Source organism: Mytilus galloprovincialis, chromosome 3 (assembly GCF_965363235.1).
Source record: "Mytilus galloprovincialis chromosome 3, xbMytGall1.hap1.1, whole genome shotgun sequence".
Classification (NCBI taxonomy): domain Eukaryota; kingdom Metazoa; phylum Mollusca; class Bivalvia; order Mytilida; family Mytilidae; genus Mytilus; species Mytilus galloprovincialis.
In genome coordinates, this window is record NC_134840.1 from 46473506 (window position 1) to 46493029 (window position 19524).

Genomic DNA, 19524 nt, shown 5'->3' on the forward strand with positions numbered 1-19524 from the left:
AACCTGGATTTTATAGGTTGGATAAAAAAAGAATTTTGCATGTAAATCTGTTTATAGATAAATATACATATATAAACTTTATCTAGTAATATATAGTATGAAAAACGTACTCAATGTCATAACAGTTAACAGGAGAAAGTTTATAGATAAGACCAAAACAAAGTTTTTAATAATTGAAATACTTTTGCAAATAATTTAAGATCTTTATGATATAACTACAATGAATTAAAAAATGTCTGAAATACCAGTGCAACAGACAAATAAACAACTTTCAGGAGCTAAAGATGAACAAAATGAGGTCACCATTTGCCTCTAAACAATGAGTGGATATCCACGCTTAAGTTTAGATAATGGCAGGGTACAATTTAATTGTGCTCATCAGATCTCAGAAAAAGTTCTTTACATATTAACATTGCTTTATAGTTTACAAGATTTAAAGTGGATAACAGAACTACAAAATGTAACTTACTTTATGAATCACAGTTTTGAATTGCTGTATCAATGAACTGAACATCCAAACTCCTTTTATTTACCCTTCAAAAGATTACATTCACTTTTTAATCATTAACAGAAAAAAATAATATCCAATTAAACAGATTCCACATGCACCCTTTGAGTTGTGATTAACATCCCCCTTGTTTTACCAGTAAAAATAAATAAAAAGTGTTTATTATTGTAATTCCTAATGTAATTCCTAATGGTGCCTAAGAGGTATGATATATAGGAAAGAGAAGATATAAACAAGGGCTTATTCTCATTTCGCCTTAGCTGTCAAAATTATTATATAAAATTAATCCCAGTTTGCCTTAGTATAAATGTTCAGGTACACAAGAATTAACTAAGGCGAAATGGGAGCTTCTATATAAACAATGTAATTAAGTTATGTTTTGTTTTTATTGCAATCAGTTGATATTTGAAATACTATTTAAAAGAAGATAAAAAAAAATTTGTGTCCCACTTTTTATTTATTTTTTTTTTTATGTGTCCCACTTTTTTTTTTTTTTTATAGTTGCTCTTCTTTTTCTGAAATTGTATTTTTTTTTTACTCATGTGTTATATTTTGTAAATAAAGTCTTTTTAGAGATGATAAATTGGCTATGGATATTTCATATTTTAATAAATAAATAAAGACAAATATCAAACTATCATAACAAATATTTTATTTCTGAATCAGCACTGAATTCAAAGCACAAGTTATAAATAATACCATGAGATTAAGCACTAAAACATAAAACTTAAGAATTATTTCAAAATTGCTTTTGTGTAGTGGAACAAACAACCTTTGAGTTCTGCGTTTGGAAAGACATGAGATACTGCATTTCTTGATGCACATTCAAAGTCGAGGCTAACTTTGTCTGGCTGAAAGTTGAGGTTAATATGTTGGTTGGTGATGTTTTTCAGGAGATTGAAGAATCTTATATAAGTGTAAGCATCTCGCTGTCAAGGCAAAGAATACACCAATGGAATCATGGCGGTGCCAACAAATACATGAAAGAGTGCTGATCTCTTACTTTCGAATGTAGGCAGTTTTGGGGCAGTCTCCAGGGTCTGGGCATCCTTACTTTCGAATGTAGGCAGTTTTGGGGCAGTCTCCAGGGTCTGTGCATCCCATGGTGCATCTCTGAGTTTTGTTATTTATTCATCATAAATTGACGATGAATGAGACTTCCAAGAGATGGGAAGGATAATCGAATTATTAAGAAATTTCTAATTGCATAAAATTCATACAACTGAAACTTTTATGAAATAAAGGGAGAAAAAAAACTTTCCTACTGACTAATGTTTTATTGTAGAATTTGTTTTGATTTCACAATTTTTTAAATCATAAAAAATGTATTTTTTAAAATAAATATTAAAATGGTAATCCAAGAGAAAAAAATATCCCTAATTACATGTTGTTTATATTGTTATAAAAACACAGAGGTTTAACTTGTATATTTAATTTTTTCATCTAATTCACATTTCGCCTTAGTACAATTCCCATATCGCCTTAGTATTTTTTTTACCTTTTTTACCTGGAATTCACAACTAAGGCGAAATGGGAACACACCTAAACAAGAAGCAGCATGAGTTTGAAGTGTTTTACCTTTAATTCGTATGACCATGGAAGTATTATATTGATATAATACTTCCATGATATGACTTTAGACTTACAAAATCTTTATAAAGTTTTTAATTGAATTCCATCTTTTAGTGATTCAATAATCATTGTTCCTAATGTGTATTTAGATGAACAAAATGAAAAGATCAAATTGAAACTTAAATGCCACAAAAGTGATACACTTGTATGTTTTGAAGACATTACATATTTTAACCAAACATGGTTGCTTGAATACAACATAAGTTAGTATGTGAGAATTTTGACATCCTGCATAAATTTTTGCTGCAAATAGAAACGATTTTTTTTTATACAGAAATACAATTTATTATTTGTACAAGGAAGTAAACATATGCTATCTGTTTCAGCATTACTATTAATTATAATTTTCTGTAGTAACTTTTCACAATCAAAATTAGAAATCTTTTTTAATATGCAGCTGAGACTATCAAAGGAACAAGCAATATATATTGAAAACAGTTGCAGTGCAATCTTATGTATACAAATCATTAAATAGAATGTATCTAATGGGGTCAATTCATATTAATTCATTTAAAAGAATTACAATACAATTGAGGGTACCCGAGTTAACTTTTGAGCATTAAGTTAATCGATTAATCAAATAATCGTTTTTATGAAAGACTTTTAAAATAAATACATAGGTATTATAAGTAGTTGATATACTAGGGAGGCTAAGTTTGTGATTCTGTTTAACTTAAAAATTTAAACTTGGTATGGTTCATCTATTGCTTAATTTTTTAAACATTTTGGTATTTGATATGAATTACTAGTTTGAAGTTCATCTTTTTAGATTTTTTATACATCTTTTATTCTTATATTCTGAGAATAAAGCATAATACATAGAAGAAAAAAAAAAACATGATAACTTTTTACACAAGATGTTGTATGAAAAAGGAAAATAAGATAAATGATTTAAATTAGCCATATGAATTTCCAAACTTTGAACTATAAGAATATGAAGATGTGATATGATTTCCGATGAGACAACTATCCAGAAAAGACCACATGAGGTTCTTATTTCATACAAGTGACAGTCTTTCAGGAGTTGTATTGATCAATGATAATGGTGTGTAGTTGTCTTGTGTTTCATCTTCTGTAAAAGGAATATTAGTACTAAAAAGTTGCCATGAAAATAAGGCAGATTTGACAGTAGCAAAGACATACTTACTGGTGACAAGGATCTACACCGTTTAAACAAATATATTTATATGCCACTGTCAAATACAAATGGTTAATACCAAGGATTTGTATGGTGATATAGCTCACCTGTCTTAACAATGTTGTCATCCATTAACTTTTACAAAAATCTTCTCTGAAAAAACTAGGCTGCTATCAACCAAATTTTACCAAACACATCATTCGGGTATTTTGTTTTAAAAATGTGTCTGATGAACCCTCCTCCCCCATTTTTGCCAACTAAGATAGTCAATATGGCTAAAGAAGGAACATAGAGGTAACATAAAAGTTTATTCTGATATTTTGAAAACTACTACATGTATAGAGGAAATCTAACAGGGTCAAAATGCATAGAGATAAGAAGATGTGGTACTAGTGCCAGTGAGATAACTCCCCATCCAAGATACAGTTTCTAAAGTAAACCATTATAGATAAAAGTACATTATAACAACTAAATTGTCTGAAGACTTCTAACAGGAGTTATTGCCTTAAATGACAAATTTTACGATTTTTTTCTCCATTTTTGCCTATTACCTTGAAAAATATCAAAACTAAAAACAACAAAAATGATCATTGAGACAAGATCTATTTATAAATAAACAAAGTGTTATTTTCTACAATGGCACAATTCTGCAGTCGAATGGTTGTTGAAGTTGTTGCTTTTTGTCTTGCCTTGACGGTGTCAAAAAGGGAGACATAGGTATGCTGTTTCTGGCGTCGGCGGCGTCAACAATGTATAAGTTTGTGATAAGGTCTAGTTTATGGTGAACCACAAGTGGTAGGTCAATCATATTTGTTATGCAGTTGTATAAGTATTGGCACATCTCATTTCCATGGAGATTATTTGGCCCTGTCCCCTCAGTCATGGTGTATTGATTTGGAAACTTTTGCTTATTTTACATGAATTAGTTTGTGATTAGGTCAGTTTATGGGAACCACAAGTGGTAGGTCAATGATATTTGGTATGCAGTTGTATAAGCATTGGCATATCTCATTTTCATGGAGATAATTTGGCTCCGCCTCCTTAGTCATGGTCTATTGACTTTGAAATTTTTTCTAAGTTATCATGTATTAGTTTGTGATTAGGTCAGTTCAGGGGAAACCATTAGTGGTAGGCAAATGTTAATTGGTATTCAGTTGTATAAGCATTGGCACATCTCATTTCCATGGAGAATATTTCACCTCGCCCCTCAGTCACAGTCTAATGACTTTGAAACTTATCTTAGTTTACATGTATTAGTTTGTGATTAGATCAGTTTAAGATGAACTGCTAATGTTAAGTCAATGACATTTGGTATGCAAATTTATTGGCATTTGCAAGTGTTGTTTCCATGGAGATTATATAGCCCCATCCCCTCTTCATGGTTCATTGACTTTGAAACTTTTACATAGTGTACAAGTTAATGTTTGTATTTAGGTTTGGGAACAATTTATAATAAATCAATGATATTTGGTATGCATTTGTATTAGCATTGGCATATCTCATTTACATAGACATTGTTGAGCCATTTAACTCTGTCATAGTTCATTGAATACTTGCATAACTTGTGTAAGATGTTAAAGTATATTGCTATTATGATTTCAACATTTGCACAATCAAAATTACAAATAGGCGAGACATATCTCTGTGATAACAGTTTATTAAAGACAGTTGTTCATTATATAATTCCTAAAACCAAGATTTTCTGGTTGAAAATAAAACTTAATTTCTTTTACAGGTTAAAAGTTTTACCAAAAACACAGTTGGTTCTTTACCACAAGGAAGAGGAAAGATAAAGAATAAACAGCTTGTTTTAAAACTGGCAAAAAAGTAAGTTTAAATCTAATTATATATAAATGGCTTATATTTTGACAATTGTATTTCATTTCAGGTATATAAATAGGTTCTACCATTGCATAACACTTGACTATATCTTGAAAACTATAATACTAAAATTACGAGGTCCAATTTGTCAGCCGTCATCGGGTAAAAACGACAAATCAAACTCTATATGTAACTAATATAGGACAATGGTGATTAAAAATTACACCACTCTAGACCCTTTTGTTTTCCACATAATTAATATTGCCAATAATTAACAAGTTCCGGGTCTAATCCGATACCGATATCAATAGTATATTCACCTGTTAGCTATTACCTTATCTGTACGTTCCGCATTTGACAGGCGCACCACCAAACGGTGTATTTAGGATTTTGCTATATACACGGGTCATAATCAAAGGGCTGACACTACTAAATTCAATCATTGTCAGATTGTTCCCTATTGTAGCTTTATTCAGCAATCAGCAAGACTTTCTAAGATAACTAATATAGGACAATGCTGTTGATTAAAAAATACCCCATTCCTGGATAGCCTGGACCTTTTGTTTTCCAAATAATCAATATTTCGAATAATTGATAGGTTCCAGGTCGACGGGTTCAAACAGAAAGATTTGAAAGCAGAGAAAACTGTGTATCTTATAATCGACATAACTTTATCAGATGTCAATACCAATTACTAAAATAAGGCTTAGGCATAGTTATATACTTTAATTCAGTCACGGACCCGCGATATCACGGGTGTGTACTTGTAATATATATATAGACACTTTAAATAGCAAAAGTGATCAGCAAGACAAGATCTACAAATAAATCAACAAGGATGAAATTGTCAGGCGACTCCAAATATAGTTCTTCATTAAATTATGAAAACAAACCTCATACAAATTATGGGAAAAAAAAAAACCAATTAAACTTCAGACATTTCTACATCATAGGGTATCTATTTTATCAAAGTCATTCATAAAGTTACTTGATTTTACCGGTTAGTTGAAATGTTTGGACAATTTTTTGTAGTGGGAACTGATTTTTGTCCTATGATTATTTGTGACATGCTATAATACATGTTTAAGTACAAGCTAAGTTTACATAATTCAGTATAACTATGTAAATATAATTTTGTTTGAAGGTTATTACAAATGAGAAGACATTCAGCTTTACCCCAGCTGAGACATAAAGAACCACCGCAGTCTTTCCTAGAAACAGATTCATCAGAGATTGACGAATCAGACCACAGACTTCCTCCAGAAGTTTTATACATGCTTAGAAGTACAAGGTAAATACCAAGATTTCTAATAGTAAAATGCCAATATTAAAAAAAAAAGCATTACAATATAATTTTATTTCATTTATTGTGAGGATTCATTATAACAGTCATTATCACCTGCACATGAGACGTTAAACTATACAATAAAACTATACTAAACAGCACTAAGTCATCCTGACCATCATTGAAATGTACAAAAATTATATAGTTTTTGGTCATTTTGTCCAAACTGATAACATCAAATGTGTATATAACAAAAAAATATTGATTTACTGATAGAAATACAGAAACATATCTGCCCATTCTGTCATTAAAACTAAGTTGATAGCTTTCTCTACAGGTTAATAGTTTTTTTGTCATAACTGAAAAAGGTTTTCAATGGCTAAATTAAAGATTATACAATACATGTAAAACTCAAGCAAAACAGACCTAATTGACAAATCAAATGATAATATTTTTTAGGATGACAATGACTTTTATCTCTTTGAATATTTAATTTTAGCCCTTCATAGGTTAAACAATCAGATACAGGCCCTAATATCACCATGCAGGTTTGTTACATAGTTTCTAAGGAGTTCTTTTTGTCCACAGTAAAAATAGTTGTTTGAATACATTTTTTTAAAATTTATTATACATTTTATTGCATTAGAGGCTACACATTTCTTAAAGCTTAAAGGAGCCGAACTTGCTTAAAATTCATTTCCAAACCTTTTTTTTAGCTTGCTAAGCAGTATGGGTTCTGCTTATTGTTGAAGGCTATATGGTGAAATATAGTTGCTAACATTTTCTTTATTTAGTATCTGGTTAGGATTTGTCTCATTGACAATCGTACCACATCTTCTTATTTTGACATAAACCCTTATTTATTGCATCATGTTGTTCTTGTTTATCTAAGTATGATTAGCAAAATGAAGATAGGAAACGTAACTTTATAACTAATGTTGAAATGATGTTATGGCTCGTTATTCACTATTGTTTATTTCTTCATTTACAGAGTATTTGGACATTTTGAAAAGCCGTTATTTCTGGAGTTGGTAAAACACATGGAAACAAAGAACATATCCGCTGGGTCTTATTTATTTAGGATTGGGGACCAAGATGATAGTATTTATGTTGTACAGAGTGGAAAGCTCAAAGTTACAATCAAAGAACAGGTAAAAATATAAAAGATACAAATTGTGCAATTTCTTTGTGCACCATATGCTTCTTAAAGTATTTTTTTTTACATGTCAAGATTTACCAGAAGTATGCATGAAAAAATAAGATGAGAAATGATGAATGAAATTTATTATGTATAATATAATTATACCCCAGCTTTAAAAAAAGATACTGTTTTTCCTCTGTCTGTCCATCCGTCAGTCCATCCGTCCCATGAATATTTTCGTCACATTTTTTGAGATACTACTGGACAAGGATTTCTAAAATTTGGTTTCAGGGTTTATATAAGTCAGTTATACCCTGTGATGCGTTTTCAGAGTCATCACTCAACAACTTTCAGTTTATCCAACACTTGTATCATTTTACACATTATAGCTAAGTTGAAAATTTTCGTTACATTTTTCTCAGGAACTACAATACAAGGATTTCTGAAATTTGGTTTCAGGCTTTATATAAGTCAGCTATACCGTATGATGCGTTTTCAGATTCATCACTCAACAACTTCCTGTTAACCAGGGATGAGGTCGATTACTTTAAAATGTAATCGATTAAATTACATTTACTTTGCTTATAAAATGTAATCGATTACATTACAATTACACCTTATTTCAAATGTAATTGATTACATTAGATTACTTTTCTTTAAAGTAATCATGATTACTTGTGATTACTTATGATTACATTGTATATTGCAATATTCAAGAATTTCTCATAACTTTTTATACGACCGCAAATTTTGAAAAAATTTTCGTCGTATATTGCTATCACGTTGGCGTCGGCGTCGTCGTCGTCGTCGTCGTCGTCGTCGTCGTCGTCCGGCGTCCGAATACTTTTAGTTTTCGCACTCTAACTTTAGTAAAAGTGAATGGAAATCTATGAAATTTTAACACAAGGTTTATGACCACAAAAGGAAGGTTGGTATTGATTTTGGGAGTTTTGGTCCCAACATTTTAGGAATTAGGGGCCAAAAAGGGCCCAAATAAGCATTTTCTTGGTTTTCGCACTATAACTTTAGTTTAAGTTAATAGAAATCTATGAAATTTTGACACAAGGTTTATGACCACAAAAGAACGGTTGGGATTGATTTTGGGAGTTTTGGTCTCAACAGTTTAGGAATTAGGGGCCAAAAAAGGGCCCAAATAAGCATTATTCTTGGTTTTCGCACAATAACATTAGTTTAGTAAATAGAAATCAATGAAATTTAAACACAATGTTAATGACTACAAAAGGAAGGTTGGTATTGATTTTGGGAGTTTAGGTCCCAACAGTTTAGGAATTAGGGGCCAAAAAGGGACCCAAATAAGCATTTTTCTTGGTTTTCGCACCATAACGTTAGTATAAGTAAATAGAAATCTATGAAATTTAAACACAAGGTTTATGACCATAAAAGAAAGGTTGGGTTTGATTTTGGGAGTTTTGGTCCCAACATAATAAGGGGCCCAAAGGGTCCAAAATTAAACTTTTGTTTGATTTCATCAAAATTGAATAATTGGGGTTCTTTGATATGCTGAATCTAACTGTCATGACTGTGTATGTAGATTCTTAACTTTTGGTCCCGTTTTCAAATTGGTCTACATTAAGGTCCAAAGGGTCCAAAATTAAACTTAGTTTGATTTTGACAAAAAAATGAATCAGTTAGGTTCTTTGATATGCTGAATCTAAAAATGTACTTAGATTCTTGATTATTGGCCCAGTTTTCAAGTTGGTCCAAATCGGGGTCCAAAATTAAACTTTGTTTGATTTCATCAAAAATTGAATAAATGGGGTTCTTTGATATACCAAATCTAACTGTGTATGTAGATTCTTCATTTTTGGTCCTGTTTTCAAATTGGTCTACACTAAAGTCCAAAGGGTCCAAAATTAAACTTAGTCTGATTTTAACAAAAATTGAAATCTTGAAGTTCTTTGATATGCTGAATTCAAAAATGTACTTAGATTTTTTATTATGGGCCCAGTTTTCAAGTTGGTCCAAATCAGGATCTAAAATTATTATATTAAGTATTGTGCAATAGCAAGTCTTTTCAATTGCACAGTATTGCGCAATGGCAAGAAATATCTAATTGCACAATATTGTGAAATATCAAAAAAAAATTTAATTAGAGTTATCTTTCTTTGTCCAGAATAGTAAGCAAGAAATATCTAATTGCAAAATATTGTGCAATAGCAAGATTTTTTTTTAATTGGAGTTATCTTTCTTTGTCCAGAATCAACTTAAATCTTTGTTATATACAATATACAATGTATATTCACTTTTTACTACCAACTGATAAATTAAAATAATCTTTACCATTCAGTGATAACAAGCAGTTTTTTTACATCTTAATATTTTATGATGTATTTAAATGAGTAGTTATTGTTGCAAACTCCATTAGAAATTTTAATTGAGATTAGTTTTGGAATAAGGGAAAGGGGGATGTGATTAAAAAAATTGGGTTCAATTTTTCTCATTTGAAATTTCATAAATAAAAAAGAAAATTTCTTCAAACATTTTTTTGAGAGGATTAATATTCAACAGCATAGTGAATTGCTCTAAGAGAAACAAAAATTTTAAGTTCATTAGAACACATTCATTCTGTGTCAGAAACCTATGCTGTGTCAACTATTTAATCACAATCCAAATTTAGAGCTGAATCCAGCTTGAATATTGTGTCCATACTTGCCCTAACCGTTCAGGGTTCAACCTCTGCGGTCGTATAAAGCTACGCCCTGCGGAGCATCTGGTTATATTCAGGAAAAAGCTAATTTTGGTGATTTTTTTAAAGCCATAATTTATTAATCTTATTTAAAAGAATTAACACAAGTACAGTGTAACATGTGTAATTTGATAACATAGCTAAAGACAAGTGTCCTCTCTATGTCATGTATTTAAAAGATATAACTTTTTTCTACAAATTTTAACCAACTGCCCAATTTACAAAAAACCTGGACAAATAATGAAAAATCAATTAAGTATAGTTTTATTATCTGTGAGGACATAATTGACACATCCATAAATGTTTTACAGGTGTTAATTACCTCTTCCATTTTTTTAACAAACAATAGGTGAGCTTGGGTATTAAAATTTTATTGTCTTAATTGCAATATCAATGAAGTTATAAGTGGTTAATTGTTATAACTTGTTTGAAAATTTTGAATGCATATATATCATAATATTTATGAAAAATTGTCAAAAATGAAATATGATTTTATATTCCATTTTAAATTAAAAGGGCTCATGCAGTTATGTATGTCGACCCTCAAAGTCAAATTGGAACTTGATGTTTTCTGCTTTTGAATTTCATTGTAGTTTTATAAAAATATTAGGCATACCTTATATGAAATCGGAGTTAATATCAGAAGTGTTCAATCAATGAACAAAAATGCTTTTAAGACATACTCTTATATCATAAGAGCTCAATCTCACAGACACTGGAAAGCAAATTCCTTTAGTAAACTGTTAACAAAATAAAACACTTGGTTATACAAAACTTGTTATATAGATGATACTTTTTATCAAATTAAACAAAGTCCCATCATAGTGAATACTAGTGTGTTCATGCTCTACCTTTTCATATTGTCTATCAAAAACTATTTTCCTATATACCAGTATACAAGATTTGTAATCATCAAGTAATCATAGGAATGTAATCTCAAAGTAATCTAAAAGTAATCATGATTACACCTGTTTTTGGCAATGTAATCGATTACATTATGATTACTTGTAATCAGAAATGGCATGATTACTAATTACATAGGATTACACTGTAAAATGTAATTGAATACAGCTGATTACGATTACTGATTACGATTACCCCATGCCTCCTGTTAACCGAAATATTTCGGCGAGGGTATCATCAGTGAGCAGTAGCTCGCTGATTTACTTGTTGCACTTGCCTTGAAAGTAAAGTTTTGGAACAGCTGCTTGCATTTGTGCAGCACTTATGTCTGTATCTGATTTGACATAATTTGTCCTTACAAAGAATGCAACATTCAAATGTTGAGATTAAAAAAGAATTCATATATATATATATATATATATTCTATCTATATAAACCTATAATGGTTTTTTGTCGAGCCTGCAACTTTTGTTGCAGAAAGCTCGACATAGAGATAGTGATCCGGCGGCGGCAGCTACGGCGGCGGCTTTAGCTAACTTCTTAAAAGGTTTATATTTTAGAAGGTGAAAGACCTGGATGCTTCAATCTTTGTATATAGATGCCTCATGTTACGAAGTTTCCGTCAGTCACATGTCCAATGTCCTTGACCTCATTTTCATGGTTCAGTGACCACTTGAAATAAAAGTTCAGAATTTTTGTAATGTTGAATTCTCTCTTATTATAAGTAATAGGATAACTATATTTGGTATGTGCATACCTTGCAAGGTCCTCATGCCCGTCAGACAGTTTTCACTTGACCTCGACCTCATTTCATGGATCAGTGAACAAGGTTAAGTTTTGGTGGTCAAGTCCATATCTCAGATACTATCAGCAATAGGGCTAGTATATTTGGTGTATGGAAGGACTGGAAGGTGTACATGTCCAACTGGCAGGTGTCATCTGACCTTGACCTCATTTTCATGGTTCAGTGGTTATAGTTAAGTTTTTGTGTTTTGGTCTGTTTTTCTCATACTTTATGCAATAGGTCTACTATATTTGTTGTATGGAATGATTGTAAGGTGTACATGTCTAGCGGGCAGATGTCATCTGACCTTGACCTCATTTTCATGGTTCAGTGGTCAAAGTTAAGTTTTTAAGTTTTGGTCTTTTTATCTAATATTATATGCCAAAGGTCAACTATATTTGGTGTATGGAAATATACTATGATCTATATGTCAGTCCCGCAGGTTTTATTTGACCATGACCTCAATTGCACGGTTCATTGCACAGTGTTCAGTTTTTGTGTTTTGGTCTATTTTTCTTAAACTATAAGTAATAGGTCAACTATATTTGTTGTATGGTTAATGTTAAGTTTATGTGACAGTTGTAATAAAGCTTTATACTTAGGACTATCAACATAATATCAATGATTAGTAAAGAAGGCGAGACATTTCAGTGTGTGCACTCTTGTTATAAATTGTTATTTGGATGGAGAGTTGTCTCATTGGCACTCACACCACATCTTCCTATATCTATCTATCGCTTATAAACAAATAATACAAACTTACAATCATTAAAAGACCAGTACAATTCAATGTCAGTCCATGTGACTAAATGAAAGGGATTATTATTGGTTGAATACCAATTTTTCCTGGATTTGGTTGGTACTGGTGAACCATAAAAATTTATATATTCAACAAATTACAATTTTTTCAAAGGAATAGATGTAAATTTTGACAAAGCCACGAAATTAAATATCTACAAAAAATTTAAGTTTTTTCAATCTACGAAAATTTGTACCTATGAAAATAAATGAATCCACTTAAGTTGTGAAAGAAAATCATGAATTTGATATTATTATTCAATCATTTATATGACAGGACAGTACAGAATGTCTGGTGAAGTATGTAACAACAGGAGAAAGTCTTCATAGTTTACTTAGTATACTTGATGTCTTAACGGTAAGTATGTAACAACAGGAGAAAGTTTTCATAGTCTACTTAGTATACTGGATGTCTTAATGGTAAGTATATAACAACAGAAGAAAGTCTTCATAATTTACTTAGTATACTTGATGTCTTAACGGTAAGTATATAACAACAGGAGAAAGTCTTCATAGTCTACTTAGTATACTTGATGTCTTAACGGTAAGTATGTAACAACAGGAGAAAGTTTTCATAGTCTACTTAGTATACTGGATGTCTTAACGGTAAGTGTATAACAACAGGAGAAAGTCTTCATAGTCTACTTAGTATACTTGATGTCTTAACGGTAAGTATATAACAACAGGAGAGAGTCTTCATAGTCTACTTAGTATACTGGATGTCTTAACGGTAAGTATGTAACAACAGGAGAAAGTCTTCATAGTCTACTTAGTATACTTGATGTCTTAACGGTAAGTATATAACAACAGGAGAAAGTTTTCATAGTCTACTTAGTATACTTGATGTTTTAACGGTAAGTATGTAACAACAGGAGAAAGTCTTCATAGTCTACTTAGTATACTTGATGTCTGAACGGTAAGTATGTAACAACAGGAGAAAGTCTTCATAGTCTACTTAGTATACTGGATGTCTTAACGGTAAGTATGTAACAACAGGAGAAAGTCTTCACAGTCTACTTAGTATACTTGATGTCTGAACTGTAAGTATGTAACAACAGAAGAAAGTCTTCATAGTCTACTTAGTATACTGGATGTCTTAACGGTAAGTATATAACAACAGGAGAAAGTTTTCATAGTCTACTTAGTATACTGGATGTCTTAATGGTAAGTATGTAACAACAGAAGAAAGTCTTCATAATTTACTTAGTATACTTGATGTCTTAACGGTAAGTATATAACAACAGGAGAAAGTCTTCATAGTCTACTTAGTATACTTGATGTCTTAACGGTAAGTATGTAACAACAGGAGAAAGTTTTCATAGTCTACTTAGTATACTGGATGTCTTAACGGTAAGTGTATAACAACAGGAGAAAGTCTTCATAGTCTACTTAGTATACTTGATGTCTTAACGGTAAGTATGTAACAACAGGAGAAAGTCTTCATAGTCTACTTAGTATACTTGATGTCTTAACGGTAAGTATATAACAACAGGAGAAAGTTTTCATAGTCTACTTAGTATACTTGATGTTTTAACGGTAAGTATGTAACAACAGGAGAAAGTCTTCATAGTCTACTTAGTATACTTGATGTCTGAACGGTAAGTATGTAACAACAGGAGAAAGTCTTCATAGTCTACTTAGTATACTGGATGTCTTAACGGTAAGTATGTAACAACAGGAGAAAGTCTTCACAGTCTACTTAGTATACTTGATGTCTGAACTGTAAGTATGTAACAACAGAAGAAAGTCTTCATAGTCTACTTAGTATACTGGATGTCTTAACGGTAAGTATATAACAACAGGAGAAAGTTTTCATAGTCTACTTAGTATACTGGATGTCTTAATGGTAAGTATGTAACAACAGAAGAAAGTCTTCATAGTTTACTTAGTATACTTGATGTCTTAACTGTAAGTATATAACAACAGAAGAAAGTCTTCATAGTTTACTTAGTATACTTGATGTCTTAACGGTAAGTATATAACAACAGGAGAAAGTCTTCATAGTCTACTTCGTATACTTGATGTCTTAACAGTAAGTATATAACAACAGAAGAAAGTCTTCATAGTCTACTTAGTATACTGGATGTCTTAACGGTAAGTATATAACAACAGGAGAAAGTCTTCATAGTCTACTTAGTATACTGGATGTCTTAATGGTAAGTATATAACAACAGGAGAAAGTCTTCATAGTCTACTTAGTATACTTGATGTTTTAACGGTAAGTATGTAACAACAGGAGAAAGTCTTCATAGTCTACTTAGTATACTTGATGTCTTAACGGTAAGTGTGTAACAACAGGAGAAAGTCTTCATAGTCTACTTAGTATACTTGATGTCTTAACGGTAAGTATATAACAACAGGAGAAAGTCTTCACAGTCTACTTAGTATACTTGATGTCTTAACGGTAAGTATGTAACAACAGGAGAAAGTTTTCATAGTCTACTTAGTATACTGGATGTCTTAATGGTAAGTATATAACAACAGAAGAAAGTCTTCATAGTTTACTTAGTATACTGGATGTCTTAACGGTAAGTATATAACAACAGGAGAAAGTCTTCATAGTCTACTTAGTATACTGGATGTCTTAATGGTAAGTATATAACAACAGAAGAAAGTCTTCATAGTTTACTTAGTATACTTGATGTCTTAACGGTAAGTATATAACAACAGGAGAAAGTCTTCATAGTCTACTTAGTATACTTGATGTCTTAACGGTAAGTATGTAACAACAGGAGAAAGTCTTCACAGTTTACTTAGTATACTTGATGTCTTAACTGTAAGTATGTAACAACAGGAGAAAGTCTTCATAGTTTACTTAGTATACTTGATGTCTTAACGGTAAGTATATAACAACAGTAGAAAGTCTTCATAGTCTACTTAGTATACTTGATGTCTTAACGGTAAGAATATAACAACAGGAGAAAGTCTTCATAGTCTACTTAGTATACTTGATGTCTTAACGGTAAGTATGTAACAACAGGAGAAAGTTTTCATAGTCTACTTAGTATACTTGATGTCTTAACGGTAAGTATATAACAACAGGAGAAAGTCTTCATAGTCTACTTAGTATACTTGATGTCTTAACGGTAAGTATATAACAACAGGAGAAAGTCTTCATAGTCTACTTAGTATACTTGATGTCTTAACGGTAAGTATGTAACAACAGGAGAAAGTCTTCACAGTTTACTTAGTATACTTGATGTCTTAACTGTAAGTATGTAACAACAGGAGAAAGTCTTCATAGTTTACTTAGTATACTTGATGTCTTAATGGTAAGTATATAACAACAGGAGAAAGTCTTCATAGTCTACTTAGTATACTTGATGTCTTAACGGTAAGTATATAACAACAGGAGAAAGTCTTCATAGTCTACTTAGTATACTGGATGTCTAATGGTAAGTATGTAACAACAGGAGAAAGTCTTCATAGTTTACTTAGTATACTTGATGTCTTAACTGTAAGTATGTAACAACAGGAGAAAGTCTTCATAGTTTACTTAGTATACTTGATGTCTTAACGGTAAGTATATAACAACAGGAGAAAGTCTTCATAGTCTACTTAGTATACTTGATGTCTTAACGGTAAGTATGTAACAACAGGAGAAAGTCTTCATAGTCTACTTAGTATACTTGATGTCTTAACGGTAAGTATATAACAACAGGAGAAAGTCTTCATAGTCTACTTAGTATACTTGATGTCTTAACGGTAAGTATGTAACAACAGGAGAAAGTCTTCACAGTTTACTTAGTATACTTGATGTCTTAACTGTAAGTATGTAACAACAGGAGAAAGTCTTCATAGTTTACTTAGTATACTTGATGTCTTAACGGTAAGTATATAACAACAGGAGAAAGTCTTCATAGTCTACTTAGTATACTTGATGTCTTAACGGTAAGTATGTAACAACAGGAGAAAGTCTTCATAGTCTACTTAGTATACTTGATGTCTTAACGGTAAGTTTATAACAACAGTAGAAAGTCTTCATAGTCTACTTAGTATACTTGATGTTTTAACGGTAAGTATATAACAACAGGAGAAAGTCTTCATAGTCTACTTAGGATACTTGATGTCTTAACGGTAAGTATATAACAACAGGAGAAAGTTTTCATAGTCTACTTAGTATACTTGATGTCTTAACGGTAAGTATATAACAACAGGAGAAAGTCTTCATAGTCTACTTAGTATACTTGATGTCTTAACGGTAAGTATGTAACAACAGGAGAAAGTCTTCACAGTTTACTTAGTATACTTGATGTCTTAACGGTAAGTATGTAACAACAGGAGAAAGTCTTCATAGTTTACTTAGTATACTTGATGTTTTAACGGTAAGTATATAACAACAGGAGAAAGTCTTCATAGTCTACTTAGTATACTTGATGTCTTAACGGTAAGTATGTAACAACAGGAGAAAGTCTTCATAGTCTACTTAGTATACTTGATGTTTTAACGGTAAGTATATAACAACAGTAGAAAGTCTTCATAGTCTACTTAGTATACTTGATGTCTTAACGGTAAGTATGTAACAACAGGAGAAAGTCTTCACAGTCTACTTAGTATACTTGATGTCTTAACAGTAAGTATGTAACAACAGGAGAAAGTCTTCATAGTCTACTTAGTATACTTGATGTCTTAACAGTAAGTATGTAACAACAGGAGAAAGTCTTCATAGTCTACTTAGTATACTTGATGTCTTAACGGTAAGTATATAACAACAGGAGAAAGTCTTCATAGTCTACTTAGTATACTGGATGTCTTAACTGTAAGTATGTAACAACAGTAGAAAGTCTTCATAGTCTACTTAGTATACTTGATGTCTTAACTGTAAGTATGTAACAACAGGAGAAAGTCTTCATAGTCTACTTAGTATACTTGATGTCTTAACGGTAAGTATGTAACAACAGGAGAAAGTTTTCATAGTCTACTTAGTATACTGGATGTCTTGACGGTAAGTATGTAACAACAGGAGAAAGTCTTCATAGTCTACTTAGTATACTTGATGTCTTAACGGTAAGTATGTAACAACAGGAGAAAGTCTTCATAGTTTACTTAGTATACTTGATGTCTTAACGGTAAGTATATAACAACAGGAGAAAGTCTTCACAGTCTACTTAGTATACTTGATGTCTTAACGGTAAGTATATAACAACAGGAGAAAGTCTTCACAGTCTACTTAGTATACTTGATGTTTTAACGGTAAGTATATAACAACAGGAGAAAGTCTTCATAGTCTACTTAGTATACTTGATGTCTTAACGGTAAGTATATAACAACAGGAGAGAGTCTTCATAGTCTACTTAGTATACTTGATGTCTGAACTGTAAGTATATAACAACAGGAGAAAGTCTTCATAGTCTACTTAGTATACTGGATGTCTTAACGGTAAGTATGTAACAATAGGAGAGAGTCTTGATAGTCTACTTAGTATACTGGATGTCTTAACGGTAAGTATGTAACAACAGGAGAAAGTCTTCATAGTCTACTTAGTATACTTGATGTCTTAACGGTAAGTATATAACAACAGGAGAAAGTCTTCATAGTTTACTTAGTATACTTGATGTTTTAACGGTAAGTATATAACAACAGGAGAAAGTCTTCATAGTCTACTTAGTATACTTGATGTCTTAACGGTAAGTATGTAACAACAGGAGAAAGTCTTCATAGTCTACTTAGTATACTGGATGTCTTAACGGTAAGTATGTAACAATAGGAGAGAGTCTTGATAGTCTACTTAGTATACTTGATGTCTTAACGGTAAGTATGTAACAACAGGAGAAAGTCTTCATAGTCTACTTAGTATACTTGATGTCTTAACGGTAAGTATATAACAACAGGAGAAAGTCTTCATAGTTTACTTAGTATACTTGATGTCTTAACGGTAAGTATGTAACAACAGGAGAAAGTCTTCATAGTCTACTTAGTATACTTGATGTCTGAACTGTAAGTATATAACAACAGAAGAAAGTCTTCATAGTTTACTTAGTATACTTGATGTCTTAACTGTAAGTATATAACAACAGGAGAAAGTCTTCATAGTCTACTTAGTATACTGGATGTCTTAACGGTAAGTATATAACAACAGGAGAAAGTCTTCACAGTTTACTTAGTATACTTGATGTCTTAACTGTAAGTATATAACAACAGGAGAAAGTCTTCATAGTCTACTTAGTATACTTGATGTCTTAACGGTAAGTATGTAACAACAGGAGAAAGTCTTCATAGTCTACTTAGTATACTTGATGTCTGAACTGTAAGTATATAACAACAGAAGAAAGTCTTCATAGTTTACTTAGTATACTTGATGTCTTAACTGTAAGTATATAACAACAGGAGAAAGTCTTCATAGTCTACTTAGTATACTTGATGTCTTAACTGTAAGTATGTAACAATAGGAGAGAGTCTTGATAGTCTACTTAGTATACTGGATGTCTTAACGGTAAGTATGTAACAACAGGAGAAAGTCTTCATAGTCTACTTAGTATACTTGATGTCTTAACGGTAAGTATGTAACAACAGTAGAGAGTCTTGATAGTTTACTTACTATACTATACTTTTTAACTGTAAGTGTTGATATGTTTTGTATATCTGTTTTAAAATATATATGTAACAACAGAAGAAAGTTTTCGTAGTTTATTTACTTATAAAAAAGAAGATGGGTTATGATTGCCAATGAGACAACTCTTAACAAGAGACCAAATGACAAAGACATTTAACAGCTGTAGGTCACTGTAAGGCCTTCAACAATGAGCAAAGCAATTATAAATAACAATATTAATAATAAAATAACTTGCCATACTTGATGTCCTAACT

At 31.3% G+C, this 19524-nt stretch overlaps 1 protein-coding gene across 4 annotated transcripts in view; it reads left to right on the top strand.

Annotated features, from left to right (window-relative positions):
* The window catches only part of LOC143068117 (patatin-like phospholipase domain-containing protein 7), a 108100-nt gene that overhangs the window by 10217 nt on the left and 78359 nt on the right, over positions 1-19524 (top strand). For all 4 annotated transcript variants that reach the window (XM_076241915.1, XM_076241916.1, XM_076241918.1 and 1 more), the window contains 4 exons: positions 5014-5105; positions 6244-6390; positions 7376-7535; positions 12995-13075. In XM_076241915.1, the coding sequence (XP_076098030.1) occupies positions 5014-5105; positions 6244-6390; positions 7376-7535; positions 12995-13075 (480 nt within the window). The remainder of the gene's footprint in view (positions 1-5013; positions 5106-6243; positions 6391-7375; positions 7536-12994; positions 13076-19524) is intronic.